At 47.5% G+C, this 19,195-nt stretch overlaps 8 protein-coding genes across 8 annotated transcripts; 3 read left to right on the plus strand and 5 right to left on the minus strand.

Moving 5' to 3' along the window:
* Positions 1–213: 213 nt before the first annotated feature.
* cox15 (cytochrome c oxidase assembly protein cox15) lies at positions 214–1,743 on the plus strand (the record flags this gene model as incomplete). The annotated part of the gene is made up of 2 exons (XM_057093001.1): positions 214–587; positions 669–1,743. 2 exons carry the CDS (start codon positions 214–216, stop codon positions 1,741–1,743), a joined length of 1,449 nt encoding a protein of 482 aa, XP_056944175.1.
* Positions 1,744–2,471: 728 nt separating this feature from the next.
* On the minus strand, positions 2,472–3,659 carry N7483_009575 (uncharacterized protein; the record flags this gene model as incomplete). Its single annotated transcript, XM_057093002.1, has 1 exon — positions 2,472–3,659. The coding sequence occupies one exon, from the start codon at positions 3,657–3,659 to the stop codon at positions 2,472–2,474; it is 1,188 nt and encodes a 395-aa protein (XP_056944176.1).
* A 932-nt stretch (positions 3,660–4,591) lies between these two features.
* On the minus strand, positions 4,592–6,597 carry N7483_009576 (lysine--tRNA ligase KRS1; the record flags this gene model as incomplete). Its single annotated transcript, XM_057093003.1, has 4 exons — positions 4,592–4,602; positions 4,662–5,507; positions 5,570–6,311; positions 6,379–6,597. 4 exons carry the CDS (start codon positions 6,595–6,597, stop codon positions 4,592–4,594), a joined length of 1,818 nt encoding a protein of 605 aa, XP_056944177.1.
* A 1,396-nt stretch (positions 6,598–7,993) lies between these two features.
* N7483_009577 (putative dynamin GTPase) lies at positions 7,994–10,467 on the plus strand (the record flags this gene model as incomplete). The annotated part of the gene is made up of 3 exons (XM_057093004.1): positions 7,994–9,351; positions 9,428–10,067; positions 10,126–10,467. The coding sequence occupies 3 exons, from the start codon at positions 7,994–7,996 to the stop codon at positions 10,465–10,467; spliced, it is 2,340 nt and encodes a 779-aa protein (XP_056944178.1).
* Positions 10,468–11,097: 630 nt separating this feature from the next.
* Positions 11,098–12,602, plus strand: N7483_009578 (mannose-1-phosphate guanylyltransferase; the record flags this gene model as incomplete). Its single annotated transcript, XM_057093005.1, has 4 exons — positions 11,098–11,157; positions 11,214–11,270; positions 11,348–12,526; positions 12,576–12,602. The coding sequence occupies 4 exons, from the start codon at positions 11,098–11,100 to the stop codon at positions 12,600–12,602; spliced, it is 1,323 nt and encodes a 440-aa protein (XP_056944179.1).
* Positions 12,603–12,901: 299 nt separating this feature from the next.
* On the minus strand, positions 12,902–14,239 carry N7483_009579 (uncharacterized protein; the record flags this gene model as incomplete). The annotated part of the gene is made up of 1 exon (XM_057093006.1): positions 12,902–14,239. The coding sequence occupies one exon, from the start codon at positions 14,237–14,239 to the stop codon at positions 12,902–12,904; it is 1,338 nt and encodes a 445-aa protein (XP_056944180.1).
* Positions 14,240–15,411: 1,172 nt separating this feature from the next.
* On the minus strand, positions 15,412–16,297 carry N7483_009580 (uncharacterized protein; the record flags this gene model as incomplete). The annotated part of the gene is made up of 2 exons (XM_057093007.1): positions 15,412–15,993; positions 16,145–16,297. 2 exons carry the CDS (start codon positions 16,295–16,297, stop codon positions 15,412–15,414), a joined length of 735 nt encoding a protein of 244 aa, XP_056944181.1.
* Positions 16,298–16,801: 504 nt separating this feature from the next.
* On the minus strand, positions 16,802–18,587 carry N7483_009581 (putative oxidoreductase, FAD-binding; the record flags this gene model as incomplete). The annotated part of the gene is made up of 2 exons (XM_057093008.1): positions 16,802–18,480; positions 18,509–18,587. The coding sequence occupies 2 exons, from the start codon at positions 18,585–18,587 to the stop codon at positions 16,802–16,804; spliced, it is 1,758 nt and encodes a 585-aa protein (XP_056944182.1).
* Between the last annotated feature and the right edge of the window lie 608 nt (positions 18,588–19,195).

Genomic DNA, 19,195 nt, shown 5'->3' on the forward strand with positions numbered 1-19,195 from the left:
TGGAATTCTCGGCATTGTCGAGTCAGCGACATCATATGACTAGGCTACGATTTCATTCACTTGTTACAACTACACTCCAGGCCGCAAATCCCACATTCCTAATTGGTCGTCAATCGCTGCCTTGACCCACAATATAAGTAAGTTCATCATCTCCTTCTGTCGTCGATCAGCTTTCTTCCACTTCTCTCCGCCTTCCTTTACGAACCATTCGCCATGGCTCTCCTAGGCACGACTCTTCGGGGTCTTATGCCTCGTGTTTCCAATGGCATAGGCCTTGTCTGTCGCCTTCGCAGCCAGGGATGCGTTACCAAGTCCATCCGCCAGTATGGCGCCATGCCCTCTCCGCAGCCGACCAAGATTCGTTCCTCGCTGTTTACCGACAAGAATCGTCAATTCTTTACCTCGAGCTTCAGACGCTCAACTGCTGCACCTGGAGTTGCCAGTGCAATTGAGGATGCCGCAACCAAGGTGAAGCCGAGCATGCCTGAGATCAGCCACAAGTCTGTCGCATACTGGCTCCTGGCTAGCGCTGCCAGTGTTTTTGGCATTGTTGTTTTTGGCGGCTTGACTCGTCTCACTGAATCTGGGTTCGTATCAAGCTGACTTCCTGCCCATCAATTGAAGGAATGAGATCATTCGGAAGCTAACAAGGCAATCATTATGAGCAGATTGAGTATCACCGAATGGCGTCCTGTTACTGGTTCCCTCCCCCCGATGAATGACGAAGACTGGGAATCCGAATTCGCAAAGTACCGCGCCTCCCCCGAATTTAAGATGTTGAACTCGAAGATGGGATTGTCCGAATTCAAGTCTATCTACTACATGGAATGGATCCACCGCCTCTGGGGCCGATTTGTTGGTCTCTCGTTTGTCGTACCTGCTGTTTACTTCGTTACTCGGAAGAAGGTCTCAACTCCTATGGCCTGGCGCCTTTTGGGTATCTCGTCTTTGATTGGTTTCCAGGGCTTCTTGGGTTGGTGGATGGTCAAGTCCGGACTGAAGGACGACCTGTTTGCACCCGGAAGCCACCCTCGTGTTAGCCAGTATCGATTGACTGCTCACCTCGGAGCTGCCTTTGGCTGCTATGTTGCTATGCTTTGGAACGGTCTTGCTATTCTGCGATCCCACAAGCTTATGAAGGATGCTGCTGCTGGTATCAAGAGCCTTGATGCATTGAAGGACCCCCGCCTCGCAATCTTCCGTCGTTCCGTCGCAGGTCTCGCTCTTCTCGTCTTTACTACCGCTATGTCCGGTGCATTGGTTGCCGGTTTGGATGCTGGTCTGATCTACAATGATTTCCCCTGGATGGGTGTTGGTCTTACTCCTCCCAAGAAGGAGCTTTTCGATCCCCGTTACTCTCGTCATGAAGACAACTCTGACCTCTGGTGGCGCAACATGCTGGAGAACCCTTCCCTCGTCCAACTTGATCACCGCATCTTGGCCATGACCACCTTCACCTCCATCATGGTTCTCTGGGCTTACAGTCGCCGTTCACCTACTGTCAAGCGCCTTCTGCCTGCTGCTGCCCGCAAGGGTATGCACGGAGTAGTCGGCTTTGCCTGTATGCAAGTCGGCCTTGGGATCGGAACTTTGTGGTACCTCGTACCTACTCCCCTGGCTTCTGCCCACCAGGCTGGAAGCCTGTTGCTTCTGACCTGGGTCCTTGTCCTGGGTAGCCGGGTCTGGCACCCATCTCGCACAGCCAAGCTGTTGCAGATGGCCGCCAAGGCCTGCCGCCACTAGGCTTCGTCTTTCACTGTAGGGGCAGTGAATAGACTTGTACATACCCCCTAAAAATTTATCATTATCATTGTTATTATTATCATTGTCATTATTATCAGGAAAACAGAAAAACAAAAAAATACAAAAAAACTCCGAAAAAAAAAGAAAAGTTTCCTTTCCATGTACGAATAGCATGTGTACGATACTAGGCTGTGTTTCTCTATATGAATAGTGCAATATGATACCATCTCCATTCACCATAATATGATCTCCATTCGACGTGAATTTAACTGTGAAATTATCTACCCTAAGGGCTTTTCACTATTGCATTTTGACCTCAAGCTACTCAAACTTGAAGATATTAATCTGCCAATTTTTACGTAGATTTGACTAACCATAGCTACCATAGGTAACATTTGAACTATCTAAAACGCCATTTCCGTGATCAACCGACCCAATTGATATCAAAACACCGCACCATTCATCTCAAAGCACACCCACCGCAGCGGGCAAAAGCATAAGTCAGGAAGATAGTACATAGATAGTACATATCAAAGAAGAAACCAGAAAACCAATCTTGAACAGATGTTCAAGTCAAACGTGACAGACAACCTTGGATCATGTTCAAATCCAGCAGAAAAGTCGATCTTGGACGATAGTAAGGAGAACCACTTCAAATGAAAGATTCATCCCGCACATAAAATGCTAAAACCTTCGTACCACGATAACAATTCAATGCAGATTTGAACTTACTCCTTCATGTCGATCGGTCTGGCGCGGCGAGAAGGATTGCGGCGCACGTTGTCAAACTCCTCACCAAAGGGAAAATCCATATCATCAGTCGACCACAGCATTGAGACCTTGGTATCCATAGCTTCAGCATCGCGCTCCTGAGTAGGGGCGGAACTAGAGGCCTCAGCTGCACCATTGCTAGACAGTGAGGATTCCGAGCTCATATCCATCAAGAGAATTGCAGCTTTGGCTTCAGGAGTTGCACCAGCAGAAGAAGGGCGAGGAGCAGCGGACTCTCGCGCAGATACAGGAGCACGAATTTGCGTAGAAGGAGCAGGACGTGAAGGCGTGTTAATGGATGAAACAGCAGTAAAGCCCGAACGCCGAGCAGGTGTAGGTGAAACAGAGGACTTCGCAATGGATGAAACAGAAGGGGAAGCCGAACTCGCAGTAGTCGTGCCGTTTCGAACTGGGCATGGAGTATTCAAAGTTGCAGCTGCAGCGGATACAGAGGCAGAGGCAGAAACAGAGGCAGAGCGAGATCCAGATGCAGATGCATTGGCTGCGTTTCTACGGGTGGACAGGCCTGGCTCATCCACTGGGATGTGAATGCAGGTGAAAGAGGGGTGAGAGCGGTCACCAGCGCGGTTGGTGAGGCACTTGCGGCAGCACTGCCATCCACAGGCACAGCAGCGACTCATCCCATCCCTGTTACGACCGTTGCACTGATCACACTTGGCTGTATGGGCGGCAACATCGGTGAACTCGACGGCAACGTTAGGCTTCGGGCGCTGAGAACGTGGGGTAGAAGCTGGTCCAGATGAGTGCCTGTACTTCGACTCGTGAGGAGTACCCTGCTTTGAGGCGCTTGTGCCCTTGCCGCGGACCGGCAGAGCTGTGTTGTGCTTGACACGCTTGCGAGGAACCTCGTACTCGGTGGGTTGCTTTGAGGATGAGGCGAAGCCCTTGAAACCTGGTGGTTTCATTGGGGTTTTGTGATATCCAGGGCTCATACTTCCTTCTGTTGCTGGAGGGGAAGAGGCAGCAAGCCATCCATAATCCGTAGGAGCTTCGTAATACTGAGGTTGCGGGGTTGGGTTAAGAAGCTGGTTGACGGTCAAAAATGGATTATGCATGCCAGGGACTGGGTACGCTCCATTCTGAAAAAGGCTCGGGTGATCGGGGCTGGACATCTGTTTCCCCATATTAGCTCACTGTATGATAAACATGTGATAGGATCAACTTGAAGGTATTGAGATACGAACCCAGGATGGCTGAGGCATAGGCAGGTGACGGCTCACGTAGAATGACTAAAAAAATCATGTCAGGGAAAAACGGTGATGAGAGGGAAGAAATGATGAGGAGCTCACAGGATCAGAAGGAGAAGGGAGAAGCATTTGTCCTTGCATAGAGTCAGTTGAAGATCCGGAAGGATGATCATCAGATTCTTGGACAGGCGAGTTAATGAAGTCGGATTCCTTGGTACACAGTGAGGTTCCATTTGCAGGGTTGACGTGGAGATCATTCAGACTGTCTTTATCACAAGCCTGTTCATCAGTAACAGGTGCCATTTCGTGAGGTGGGCCTTTCTGAAGCCCCGGAGATTCTTTCTCCATGACAGGGGAAGAGGGGTAGCGATATGAAAAATGGTAGGGAAGAGGAGGCTGAGGGTAGAAAGAAGATATTTTGGTGGTTGATGAAAAGGATGGTAGAAGGAAGAAAAAGATGGACGAAGTGTTGAAGTTTGACCTTTTATGCGACACAACACTAGGCGGGGGATTCCGATTCTTGTCGAAGATCGGACGAGCGAAATGTCAGTTTATGAAAGTTAGGTAGACATCTTTCTGAATATCTATTAAGTGTCGAACGTTAGATTTTGTGACAACCCAAAGCTATCGGTGCCTATATGGCCTTGGTAGGAACAGCTTCAAATGGCGAAATTTAGACCAGTTAAAGCATACTATGATCAGGAGGGAGGTATAACACAACAGATTATCGGAATATTGAACAGTTCATTTCTTTTTTTGACTCCGTTACATTCTTCGTAAATCCCGCTTAGTTCACCATGGAAAGCCGGATCCAAACCGGATCCATATATCCAGCATTGCCAATCCTGCAGGCGATGGACTCAGATCAATTATTTGTGGGCTGTAAAGTGCATGTTAGTGATATCGGTTCGTGGAAATTACAGGAAAGTAGTAACATACGGATTCCCTCCTCAGGCTTGGGCTCAATTCCAGCAACCTCCGCGGCAGACTTGCCCTCAACGGCAGTCTTGTCCTCCTTCATGAAGGGGAAAGTAAGAACCTCACGAATACTGTAGTTGTCTGTGAGGAACATGACCAAACGGTCGATACCCAAGCCCCAGCCACCGGTTGGAGGCAATCCGTACTCAAGGGAAGTGCAGAAAGTCTCGTCAATCATCTGAGCCTCATCGTCACCCTGGTCCTTTTGACGGGCCTGCTCTTCGAAGCGCATGCGCTGGTCAAATGGATCATTCAACTCGGTGTAGGCGTTGGCCAGCTCCTTCTTCAAAGCGAAGGCCTCGAAACGCTCGCAAATACCAGGCTTGACACGGTCATACTTGGCCAATGGGGACATCATCTGGGGGTGGCCATAGATGAAGGTGGGGTTGACGCAAGTGCTCTCAATAAACTCTCCGACCAAAGTATCCAACATACGGGCGTTGGTCAATGGCGGTGTGCATGTCACGTTCATCTTCTTGAGAACTCCACGGAGGAACTGGTTGGTCTCGTCTGTGTGAAGCTGGTCACCGGGAGGGAAAGTCTCGCCACAGGCCTCCTCCAAGGCGGGGATCATCTCCACTCGCCTCCAGGGGCCCTTCCAGTTAACAGTGTACTCTGTGCCATCGTGGGCATGGAATGTAGTCTCGTAACCGCCGGTAAGGTGCTTCACCATGCCGGAAAGAAGCTCCTCAGTCATGTTCATCAAGTCGTACATATCGGCATAGGCCATGTAGAATTCACAGGTGGTGAATTCGGGGTTGTGGGTAAGATCGGCACCTTCGTTACGGAAAAGACGGCCAAGTTCATCTGCAAACTCAAATTAGTGATCTTGAAACAATCAAAAGTACGGGAGTGACAATTCGACTTACAGACACGCTCCAGACCACCGACAATCAGCATCTTCAGGTACAGCTCGGGGGCAATACGCAAGAAGAGGTCCTGGTTGTATTCGTTGTGGTGGGTGACGAAGGGCTTGGCAGTCGCACCACCAGCAATGGCGTTCATCATAGGTGTTTCGACCTCAGTAAAGTCCATGTTGTCGAGGTAGCTACGGATGTAGGAGACGATCTTGGCACGGGTGCGGAAGGTGTTGCGAGCACGGTCGTTCATGATAAGATCAAGGTAACGTTGACGGAAACGTTGCTCCTTGTCCTGGAGACCGAAACGCTCGGAGGGAATGGCGTGCAAGCAAGGGGACAGGAGGGTGACCTCGTTGGCGAAGATGGACAGTTCACCGTCGGGGCGGTTCTTAGGGGCAGTGCGGCCAGGGAAACCGACAATACCGATGATATCACCTCGGCGCAGCTGCTCGTGCTGCTCCTCGAAGGGGACATTGCCAGTGGCATGCTGAGCCTGGCACATCACCTGGATCTTGATACCTTCGGCACGGATATCGTAGAAGTACAGCTTGGTACCGGAGGAGCGCTTGGTGTAGATACGGCCAGCAATGCGGATGGGAACATCGGGCTTCTGCTCGCCAGTAGCCAGAGTAGCGTAGTCCTTGACGAATTCGCGCAGGTCGTGGGTGACCTTGAACTTGTGGGGGTAAGGGTCCGGGTTCTTGGTCTCGCGCAACTTGTTGATGCGCTTGCTGCGGATCTCGAAGTATTGCTATAATCATGGGTCAAAGTTTAGAGGATTGCACGAAAATCAGGTGGAAAGACTATATGCAGCTTACGTTAGGAGTCAAGTTGGCTTCCTCTTCCTCGGCAGAGACCTTCTTCTTCTCGGCCTTGGGAGGAGCAGCAGCGGCCTTCTCCTTCTTCTTGGCATCCCGCTCACGCTGCTTCTGACGCTTCTTCAATTCGGTCTTGGAAACTCGCTCGCCGGTGACATCGTCGAGCAAAAGGTTGGCCATGGAGGCCTCGGCCTCTTGAACAGGGTTGGAATCCGCCATATTGTTTGAATATGGATCAAAGGTGGGATGGTGGAATAGTAAAGGGAGGGGCAAAATGAAATTTTGGGCGGGAGTCACCCCGGTCGACCCTGATTGGTTAGGGAGGAAGCCGGCTCAATGAGTCATGATTCCCCGCGGTTTTGGCCTTTGTTTATATGAGAGATTAGTGAACTACAGTAGTAAATGGAATATGAACTATCATTATATAGTTTGAGTACTTTTTATTGATCTCAGTATACTCCTAGGACTCGAAGTCCCTTCATTATGTGTAGAAATATAGTATATTCTCTATATAGGTTTTAGGGTTTAGGGCAGCTCAGTGGGGCTCTTACCCCGCCAACCTTAGAAACCCTACAATATCATTGAACTATACCTAGGTACAGACATAGTACTCAACGGACTCGATACTACCACCAAAGACATTCAAAATGTTTATGTTTGCCTTCAACATTCGACCATAGAATCCACCACTAGTATGGCTTGGTAGTTTCAAACCCTCTAGTATGTACTAGTAGTCGTCCGTACACTAGATACATATCGTGCACGGCAGTCAACTGACAGTAGCACTGACAGTAAGTAGCCCTAGGTATGGCCTGAGAATACTATATACGTCCGTGGTAGATTTCTTCAAGTTTATAGCATAAAATCACAACATCACATACTATACATATATGGCTACAGATGCAAGTGTCTCCACCGTGACCGTATAAAAAGATCTTACCTATATAGAAGACTCCGAGGTCGGTACTAAACCAGCGGATTCACCTGGGCAGCCCAGCTATGTTTGTCAATCTAAAGGAATTTTCCGATTCTTCAATGTTTCTTTCTTTTGCACCTGGGCAGTCTGCTATTTAACCATGATATTATCTATGTATGTACTAGTAGCACTTGAGTATTTCGCCCCTCTTCTTCTCTTCCTGCCCTACCTCCATCCTCTTCCCAGGTGCCCTCTTCTTTCCCTCCTTCCTTCTACTACATTCAACCAAGGTTTGGTAACATCCATCCATCTACCTACTACCATCCCCTTTGTCGCTTTGAACTTTCTCCATCATCCAACTTGAAGCTATGCTTACAACCTCATTGTCTTTCCCCATTGCTATCTGGTCATCGTTGACCTTCAAGAGAACTTGAAGCTCTCCCAAAACGGCGAGTTTGCCATCTCGGGGTAAATTTCAATATCATAATGTTCTCTCATTCAAGGTATCGAAGATCGCCACCACCCAAGTCAGAGACACCACCAGAAACCCCGCGTCCAGACAAACAGGACTCTTTCGCTAATTTTACAAATACGAAATCATCATCCCTCTTCTGTTCACCGGCAAGGTCTGACCAAGAAGTTTCACGACATACATCGAACTTGAATCTAAACGCCATGCCTCATCCGAATCCTCAAAATATGCAGACCACCGGCAGCAACCCGTTAGAGAGTAATGTGTCATCATCTCTGGACCTGCTCACACTGGACATGAGAGACCTCGTTCGCAGAGTTCAGCAGCTGGCCCATCTCGGTATTGAGGACAACCGTATCGCCTTGCCAAAGATTTGTGTCGTGGGAGATCAAAGCACTGGTAAAAGTTCTCTTATCGAAGCCATCTCGGAAATCAAAGTTCCCCGCAGTGCAGATACATGTACCCGTTGTCCTATGGAAATTGTCTTGCGTGAGAGCGAGCCGGATCAGCAGTGGAAGTGTGTGGTTTCCCTCGTTCAAGGCTACTACTATGACCCTCAAAAGCAACTCAAATCTAAGGGTCCAGAGAAGTCTGAATATCTTGGCCCTTGGCTTCGCAAGTCTAGTCAAGACGACTATAAGTTCATCACCCTCACTGATAAAGGAGAAGTGCAGGATGTTATCTGGCGTGCTCAATTTGCAATCCTGAATCCGACTACCGACTCCCAGGATTTTCTGCCGCCACGAGACATTCAGTTTGCGGAGAAAGAGGTCAAGTTTTCACCGAACGTCATCAGGCTGGATATTTCTGGTCCAGACCTTCCAAACCTGTCCTTCTATGACTTGCCAGGTGTCATCAACCAAGCGGATAACGATCGTGAGAAATATGTGGTCGGCCTCATTCAAAAATTGGTCAGGCAATACGTTTCCCAGCAGAACTGCATTGTTTTGACCACTCAGTCAATGACGGATGATGCCTCAAATTCAAGTGCAGGCCGTCTGGTACGAGATGTTCATGGCGCGAAGGAGCGCACACTCGGTGTGATGACGAAGCCAGATCGCTTAGAGACAACCCAAAGCAATTACCACCAGTGGCTTGAAATGCTAGAGGGCAAAAAGTTTGAGTTTGGCTTGGGGTGGTACATTGTTAAAAACAACCCAGATCCAAATGTCGACCATGTAACAGCACGACAGGAAGAGGAAATCTTCTTCGCAGATCCTTTCTGGTCCGGGGTCATGGCATCACATCAAGAACGTTTTGGGGTTCGCAAATTGGTCACGACTCTTTCTCACTTTTTGCGATTGCAGATTCAAAAATGTTTGCCTTCCATAATCAAGCAGATCGATGAAAAGGCTATACGCATTGAGAATGAGCTGAAGAGTCTACCAGATCCACCTCTCGTTAATCATTCATTTGTTTTAATTGACAAGGTGGTGAAGCTGGGCCAGCAGTTCAACTGCTTATTCAGTGACGGCTACGAGAGTGCTTTGCTTCAGAAACCTTGGAACGACCTTGTGTTAGATTTCAAGAAGGCTTTGGATACAACCAAGCCACTCATTGTCCTAAGCGCTCCGTTGGACCAGAAGTTATTAAAAGAAAAAAATAGATTCAGACTGTGAGATTATTCCTGCGCCAGGGCCAGGACCAGGACCAGGACCAAGCCCTCGCGGTGTGAAACGAAAGGCCCCCGCCTCGGAGAACTCGATCAAGACCCAGCCGGGGACTTCCCAGTCCGCCCCAGAGAAGCGGGTGTATCTCACTGATTCTTTCGATGGGTTAGAGAGCCCAAAGCGGTTTACACTTGACCACATTCAAAATTTGAAACAGGAATGCCAGCATGCCGGAGTCCCAAATCAAATCGATCCCCGTGCCATACAAAAATTGAACCAGTCGATGATTAGCCACTGGGAAGTGGTGGTGAAAAGTTTTGCTCAAGCCCTTCATGGGGTATTGGAAAAGGCAGTGTTGAGTGCCTTGAATGATGTAATGTCAATGTACCGGCAAACTGGATTGTATCGTGAGTTCCAGAAGATCATCCATGATTTCCTGGCCAAAGTGACAACCGACTATGACCAGCAAGTTTTGGCCTATTTCCAGATGGAGTATGAAACTCCATTTACGATGGCACAGGCAGAGCACAAACAAAAGACCAGCAAGGTTCTGGCTGATCTTTCCAAAGCCCGTGGACTCGCTCGATCAAAAGTCTGGCAAAAGGTCCGGGGCTTGTCTGACGACGACAAAGCTAACGTCCACGCGGATCTCGGACCCGATCCTTTCTCACAAGAGATCGAAATGATTTCTGTAGGTCGCTCTCTATGATTCTTCTCGTTGATAATTCCCAACACTAACAATCGTATAGAGTTCTCGGGGGTATTATGAGATCGCGGCCATGCGATTCACGGATATGGTTTGTCTGCTGGCCGAGTCCAAGATCAGAGCTCGATGCAGAGTTGAGCTAAAAGAAACGTTGGAAGGTCGATTTGGATCGACCAGCGAAGAGCGCTGCCGGGAGCTGATGGCAGAAGATCCCGAGCGAGAACATCGGCGCATCGATCTGACGAAACAAAAAGCCAGACTAACACAGGCCTTGATGTGGCTATCCGCTATGCATAAAACGGACGAGGATGAGAGGACCCCATCCGATGATACAATGGATAATGGGGAAGATCTCGCCGATTGGGACACGGACACGTTTATCTAAACGATGTCTACTTTCCCATCTGAGCGGAGGTAAAGGGAATCATTCAACATGATATCCCGGTACGAGCTATGAAGAGGCCTTGGTTGGCCCGAAGAATGACAAGTGGGTCATAAGACTCATAACTTGAAGTTGGCTGGTCAAAAAAGTTTTTGAGATTGATTGACATTGGAAGTTCTAAATTGTACCAGTGAGATTTTCAGTTGTATTATTTTGATAGAATGAGCAAAATTGAGAAAACAGAAAATGATAGAAAATAGTCAAAAAGATTGGCAAGATGATGCTGTGTTGTCCCAGACTCCCAGTACTATATAGAGAGACCTGGCTCCTGACTCCTCCAGCCTGAGTAGTAGTAAGTACCTAGTCACTTGCATACTAGGTAATTTCAGTTCACTTACAAATTATGAATAACTTTGGGAGTATTTATTATCTATTTTTGAAACAGAATATAAATAAAACCAAATTGATCCATATTACCTACTATTGTTATTGTAAAATCTATAGATTGTCAGGTGAGCCCGCAAGCGTATGTCTTGGCGCCCGAAGCTTCTCCAAGACTAATTCCGGCCACCTGGTGCTTTCTTGCGATAATTGCACCTTTCTTTTCTCCTCTGTTATCTTTTCACAATAATCATGCTTCAAGTACCTATTCGGGAACACTCCAGTCAGGCCTCAACAAAGGCTGTGATCCTGGTACGGTGACGCAACGATGCCTACCCCTCACTGTTCACCGACTGACAGATCAACAGGTTGGAGGCCCCTCGCGAGGCACTCGTTTCCGCCCATTGTCGCTCGATGTGCCTAAGGTATGTGCTGAATACGGACTGAATTTCTTTTGAGAGTTCAATAAAGCGCGTATCTAACAATTTACGCCCACTCTTAGCCCCTGTTCGAGGTCGCTGGCCACCCGATCATTCACCACTGCCTGAAGGCCGTTGCCAAGGTCCCCGATGTGCGCGAGGTTATCTTAGTCGGATACTACGATGAGAGTGTCTTCCGTGACTTTATCAAGGATTCTACAAAGGAATTCCCTCAGTTCCGCATTCAATACCTGCGGGAGTACACTGCCTTGGGCACCGCTGGTGGTCTCTACCACTTCCGTGATGCTATTCTCAAGGGTAAGCCAGAGCGATTGCTTGTTCTGAATGCAGATGTCTGCTGCTCATTCCCCTTGGGAGAGATGCTGCGTCTTTTCGAAGATAAGGATGCAGAGGCCGTGATTCTGGGTACCCGGGTGAGCAACGATGCTGCCACCAACTTTGGTTGCATTGTCTCGGACTCGCACACCAAGCGTGTGCTGCACTACGTCGAGAAGCCTGAGTCACAAATTTCCAATCTGATCAACTGCGGTGTCTACCTCTTCGCTACCGAATGCATCTTCCCCGCCATCCGCAGCGCAATCAAGCGCCGTCACACCCGCCCCCGTCTCCTCTCCTACCCCTCCTCCGAAAACCTGGAATCATCCTTCATTGCTTCGCCTGGCGAGGATGACGATACTGAGAAGAGCGAGATGCTACGTCTCGAGCAGGATATTCTCTCCGACCTTGCAGACAGCAACCGATTCTTCGTCCACGAGACTAAGGACTTCTGGCGCCAGATCAAGACCGCTGGTTCTGCCGTCCCCGCCAACGCCCTTTACCTCCAGAAGGCATTCCAGGCCCAATCTGAAGAGCTCATGCCTCCCTCTGCTACTATCGTGCCTCCAGTTTACATTCACCCCACTGCCGAGGTTGACCCCACCGCCAAGCTTGGTCCCAACGTCTCCATTGGACCCCGCGTGGTTGTTGGCGCCGGTGCCCGTATTAAGGACTCAATTGTCCTCGAGGACAGTGAAATCCGCCACGATGCTTGTGTGATGCACTCCATCATTGGCTGGAGCAGCCGTGTTGGTGCCTGGGCTCGTGTGGAGGGAACCCCCATTCCCGTGGGCTCCCACTCCACCAGCATTGTCAAGCAGGGCGTCAAGGTCCAGAGCATCACTATCCTTGGTAAGGAGTGTGGTGTCGGCGATGAAGTCCGTGTGCAAAACTGTGTTTGCCTTCCTTACAAGGAGCTCAAACGAGTATGTTCAATTCTTTTCATCTAACTTCGAGGTACTAACATCATTTTAGGACGTTGCCAACGAAGTTATTATGTAAACGCAAGCGAATTTGGTCTTTGGTTCTTCCTTCAAAAATACCACCCTGCCCATCTTGTCCATATCGAGCGGCCTTCATAATTTTGTCTTCAATTTTCGCGTGCCATTGGATGGTTACTTGCTTCGCACCGTTCATATTATCTATCTACTTTTTACGCTAGATTGCAGCACATTGAAGATCTCGTTAGAGACAATCTAATTCATCTATTGATCTATTCTATTTTTTCAAAATTGCTCAAAAGAAGCCTCTCTAGGCCAAACATGGAAAATCGTAACTAACATCAATCTGAGGTATGAAGCTCAAGTCAAAGTCGCCAGACCTGAACTATCGACATTTCCATAGATCCACTGGCTGAAATTGCTTGGCGCAGCTTGGTTGCAAGGAATGCCAGAGCTGTTCACACCGATAATATTCGTGCACTGGAAGATCTCATGCTGAATATCGGTGTCGTAGTAGGGCAAGTGACGTGTCGTGTTCACGCCAGTGATGTTCACATTGGAGAATGTGATATTGGGACAAGGACGCTCATCAGAACAGTAGATGGACGAAGCGATATTGAATCGTGAGGTTCCATGAATATTCTCCCAATGAACATCCTCAATCTGCAACTTTGAGGTATTGCAGCCCTTGTTTGAATCATCCGAGTACACACACTGTGACATCTGAATTGGAAGTCCGACGTTCACCATCTCGAAGTTCCGGAAGGTAACGTTCTTCACCAGACCCTTCCCACCACCACCCCAGTCACCGTTACTAGGAGTATAGATCCGTGTTCCCTGCCATGTCTTCACATAGGCTCCATCCATCGAGTTCACAACCTTCACATTCTCAAATGTAGTATTGAGATTGTAATCCGGGCTCTCGGGGTATTGACCAATGGATCCAATCGTAATTCCAGTTCCACCTTCACAGTAGACGTTCTTCACATGTAGATTTGTAGTATTTCCCTTAGCGGCGATACAGTCGTCGCCGTTGATGATAGTAGCATTCTCAACAAGAAGCTGATCGCTCTTCCAGGAATCATAACCATCGGTATTCATAGTACCCCATTTGCTGTTACTGGTAGCATTAACGAATAGATTCGTAACAGAGACATTCTTGCTATCCCAGACAAACGTAGCCCAGAACTGTGGCTGGATGATACGCAAACGATCAACGAGGAGGTTGGTTGAGTTGTAGAATGTGATACTCATAGGACGACCAGGCTGGTTGGACTCGTTCCTGTTGGCATCATACCAGGCTTGACCCTGGCCATTGTAGAAACCACCTTCTCCGTAGAAGTTCACATTCTCACCACCAAAGAGCCAAGCAGTCACTTGGTCTTGTAGAACGACGCTGATAGCATGGGTTCTCCAGTAAGGGATGTTGGTTGAGAAGCGTAGTTCGCCGCGGAGATGGACATCGCAGTTCAATAGGTTGGTTGTGTTGAGGACGGTGTTGACGTGGAATAGGTTATCGGAGAAAATGACTGTGCCATTTGTTCCACACATGTCAAAGGCTTGTTGGATTGATGGAGAGTCATCCACAGGTTGTCCGTTGTGAACGAGAGCCTCGGGGTATAGAATGCATGTTGTTCCATGGTTAACGACCCAGGCGTTTACCAGAGGGAGACAAAATGCAAGGAACCATAAATTCATGTTGGCTTTTGACAAAACCTGCAGGTCTCAAGGCTGCAGCTTGAGATCGTTAAGGTAAGATGAATTTCTTGTATTTTCTAGTGAGCAAGACTCCCTTTATACTACGTGACAGGCGCAGAAGATCTACATTTGAGCCATTTTTTGCGCTGACAACCCCCACACTGATGAAGAAGAACCTTGGAAATAAATTAGAATTACATCATAATCTCCAGTCTTACCGGGTCAGGCAATAGCCGCTTAACTAGAAAATTAGAGGGAAATGTTCAGATTATGTAGAATGTAAGACGGCAATTGAGTAGAAGGGTTCAAAGGGTTTAGGAAGCCGAAAAAAGGCGGGGAGAAAGTCGGGAACTTTCCGATAATCCCATTGATTTTATTCGTCAATTCCATATTCTTCGTGGGGAATGTTAGTCAATGTCCCCGCTACACTAACCATCTCGGTCCATCTGGAGATGAAATTGACGTCAAAATGGTAAAGACCCGGGATATCACTCTCTTTAACCCCCGTATACGCCGTATACGGGTTTCGTGATGATGATCCTTCTCGCTAGTACCATAGATGGCTAGATTAATATGCCCGAAACAGGCTGAATTTCGATGCTCATCTCCATCTTTCGCCCTAGCATTGTCCCGAGTCTTGTCTGTGTCCGTTCTATGCCGATCTGGGGCCTCGTTACGAAGACTTAGCCGAGATCGGCTGAATGAATTTCGGGATATACGGCATTCGCTCATGAAAATGTGACTGTGCATAGTACGGCAATATTCGCGTCTTTAGTCACTTCGGCCCGGTTATGGAAGGTAACATAATAGGTGCTAATGCTACTCAGGGAACCAATGTGAAGCATACCCACTACTCGTGGACCTGGACAGTCACTCAAGGTTCAAATTGGAAAATTTCATGTTGCGTGCTTGCTATACTAGAACCGCTGGACGAGGTGTACTAATTCATAAGCATGTTTTTATATCTATTGGGACTCCAATTCTCAAGTACCAATGTATACCGAGTTCATCATCAAAGGCAAATGGCTAACAGATAACGCCATAGATCATGCCTATACAAAATCAAAAACCAAAAGAAATCGCCAAATATCAAGTCCGCCGAGCGTAGGACCAGCCAAACCAAGCACTTATCTGTCACCAAACATCCGAAAGATACCGTGATTCTTATCTCATCAACGATGCATAATAGGATCATAACCCGTCGCCGCAGAGTGGTTATGACCTTGATCATAATATTGCTGAGCCTCACCAACACGAACAGGCTCTTGGGAATGCGAATAAGAAGTATTCGGGAAACTACCATGCTGTCCATACCCATGCCCGACAGGATGAGGCACAGAGTCATACGCAAAACCCGAGGTAGACTCATTACGAGAGCCCGCTAACTTCAACTCCATGTTATCCTCAGCTGGTCCTGCAAGTCCGTACGCACCGAATCGGTTCTGGCGTCGACAGACTACACCGTCTAATGCAACCGAGGCAATGTAGGATGCTGTGGCGAGGACGGTAAATGCAAATACGGCCTTGTACATCTGACACACGCTTTCGCCAGTGGAGTTTCCCCAGTATTGTGTGGAGCATGATGTGAGGATTGTGTGTGCTACATTGTAGCTCATTAGACCTAGGCCGATAGCCCAGATTACTAGGCAGAGGGCGTTCATCACCATTGATAACATGGTGCTGAGGCCGCAACTGCAGTTCATGAAGGCTGTGAGGATGACATTGACGAGGGAGAGGAGGGCAGCGATGAGAAGCTATTTGGAATTTGTTAGTGACATTTTCCTTTTCTTCTTTTGAATATTTATTGAAATTTTTGATTGGATTTTTTTCTGGATTTTTGGTGTGTTGTGGTTGCCAGTGTTATATGTGGGTATGTTTATTTATTGGGTTGCGGGAAGGCCTTACGATGAGAAAGGCATAGGGTAATTTGTACCCGTCGGCATGGAGATGATAGATAAAGACGGCAAGGATGATAGCGACGATTAACGAAGAGATAAAGGCCGAGATGCGAATGATATGAAATGGCAAGGCCGGGTAATCTGATGGTTTTGACCGCATGATGGATTAAATCTGGGGATATGAGAAAGAAAGAGAAGTTGCGTTGCCCCCTTGATTATTTGTATCAGAGTAAACATGATCGGCGCTCCACTCGACACGTTGGGGCGTGCGTCACGGGCTATTAATAACGCGGCTGTGTACGCAGTACAATATTTCTGGGCGGTGTCTCAGAAATTTTCATATAGAAAGGTACCTAATAGGAATTTAGATATTCATATTTAACTTCATAACTGGTAGAAATAAGTAATTTTTTGCTCTATAACAGGTTAACCGGTACTGAATAGGGAGTTTGAAGTTATCTGTGGTTATACGGTGCATCAAGATTTGCCTCTAGGCTGTATCAGAATTTACACATCATCGTTCATGCAATTAATTGTTTTTTCTTATAGATCTACAAGACTCGTATATCAGTAGTAATGCAGCAATAATAATTGCCTGAAATAACACTTCAATAATAAGAATTGATTATATGCATACTTTTACTTATAACGTGGATGAATATCACTAATAATTAAAATCTTCCCACACCACCTTTTTCCCAGTTAACCAGGACAGAACGCTGCGCTGTAATTCATGTCCCGCACATAGATACCAAGTGTCAGCCAAGGACTGTTCCAAATCATCAGCTTGCATTCTGCGTAGTTCAATATGAGCTTTGGAGGCCTGAATTGTATCATAGATGGACTTTTGGCGCTCATCAATACTCGAAGGGGACCCAGTAATGAAAAGAGTGGTGGGTACAGCTAGATCAGGCCATTTCTGGAATAAGTCTTGAATAATCCCTAGGTCATTAATTGAGATAGACCAGAATAGGCGCAGGCGTGAGAGATCAAGGCCCGGAAGTTGTCCTAGGAGAGGAGTAATTCCAATCCCACCGGCCACAAATGGTATAATTTCATTACTTTCAGTAGCCTGGGGTAGTCGGAAGCTACCTCCAAATCCTTTCAAAGGCACTTCTATTCCGGCACCCTCGTAAGCTCGGAAAAGATATTCACTAACTTTGCCGTGGAGACGAACTGTGATTTCGAATTCATTGGATGGTAAGTCACGACCTGGGTAGGATGAGACTGTGAAGGTTCGAATATAGTCATCGTTCAAACTAGTTGGATCATCATCTCGCATGTGGCTGTATCCCATATTGAGCTCTTCGTCGAATGAAAATGTACCATATTGACCTGGCACCCATAACACAGGGCTATGACTTGCGACTCGAAATCGAAATCTTTGAATAGTTGGTGTGATGATTTCCTTTTTTATAAGAGTTGCTTTCATGTCTCCAGAAATATCCGTGGAAGGGATAGTCTTCTCGGCCAAAAGAAAACGAACAGATGGGTTGTAAGGAGACGCGTCTCCTGGCTGGCCGCGAAAGGCGAGTCCATTCTGCACATATTTCGCTGCATCAATAAAAATTCTCACAGCAAGATTTGACCGTGGCAACACTTCTGCGGCTTCTTTTCCAGCGAGGATTTGAGTATGACCTGTGATGTAAAGAACATCACCAGTTTCAAAATCAGGGATCACGTATCCCGCCAGAGGGTTGACCTGCATGTTGCCCAGGGTCTGGTAAAATCGATTTCCAGAATATTCTGGATAAACCAGAACTGCTCCACTTGGTCCATTCGACTCGACTCTAACGAACCCTGGGGGTCCACCGCGGATGTTGGTGTCCATATCAGTTTTGCCTCTTGAGGAAGACACAAATATCGCGTCTGCGCGAGATAAAAGGTCCATGGCTGATTGGCTCAGTTGAGGGGAGTCAAAGATAAGTTGAGGATTTGACCGAGAGGGTAAGATGTGTTTTTTGTTCAGGTATTTAGGACAATTCCCCAAACTTTCTTCAATCTTAACCACCAGTTGTGCTTGTCCTACGTCTCCATCATTCCGAGATCCCGCCACCATATGACCAAAGAGCTTCACTCGTCGTCGGTTCTCTAGATCGATTGCCAGTCCGGAAACCATTGGATTATCAGTAGTGATGCCACTAGGTCTGTTGCCAAAGAGTTCGCTGAAAACGGGGTCATATCTGGTGTCAACCTGAGCTCGAAGTCCTATAATTGACTCAGCGATGGGACCAGCGAAACCTGCCTGTCCACCCCATAATGTTGACCACGGTCTTCCCTCCTTATCCACGGCTCCAAGTGCAACAAGGGGGGGCCCTCTGCAGGAAATCGGCTGCTCTGGCACTCAGGTATGGAACTGATGGGTTATCACGAGGAGGTACATGGAGTAAGCGTTGCATTCGTTGTTCCCCATCATGCCATGGCATAGTGTCCATAAGAATGGAAGTCATTTTGAGGAACGATTTCTTTTCGTCAATTGAGGATGGTCGAAAGGTATTTTCTGAAGGAAAAGTCCCTAGAGTCCTGAGGTGATGATGTTTTTGTCATCAGCGCAGCTTCCAGAAGGTTATTATTAATGCCGTATGGCATCATCAACGAGCTACCCGTGGACCTACGTAAGCTCATCATCGCAAGTACAGTCAACATTTTGCAATGAATACTTGTGAGATCTCGATGTTTAGCATGAATATTGGAGACTTCCAGTGTTTTCATCTCATATTATCTCCAAACATCTGATCACTTCGGGCAATGACCGATATTATTTTCATTCCTCCACACTAAAAGGCTTAGACGCGGGGTACACCCCACGCCAAAACCAGATAGGTGGAAATACCTCACGATCTGCACATACAGTTACATCTTCATTCAAAATATTAAATCGGCAAAATTGCAAAGTGGGGTGACATGGTCGTTTATTGATTTTATCGTGAGGAGACCTCCGGTGAATCCGGAGAAGACGGCGTTTTCAAGATAGGGGAATTCGCTTCAGTACCCCGTACTCATCTAGATAAGATACTGAAAAAACATCACAGATAAGCAAAGCTCTCACTCACCTACA

Source organism: Penicillium malachiteum (assembly GCF_028827825.1).
Source record: "Penicillium malachiteum strain IBT 17515 chromosome Unknown utg000004l:1.0-4883003.0:1.0-4884900.0, whole genome shotgun sequence".
Taxonomy (NCBI): domain Eukaryota; kingdom Fungi; phylum Ascomycota; class Eurotiomycetes; order Eurotiales; family Aspergillaceae; genus Penicillium; species Penicillium malachiteum.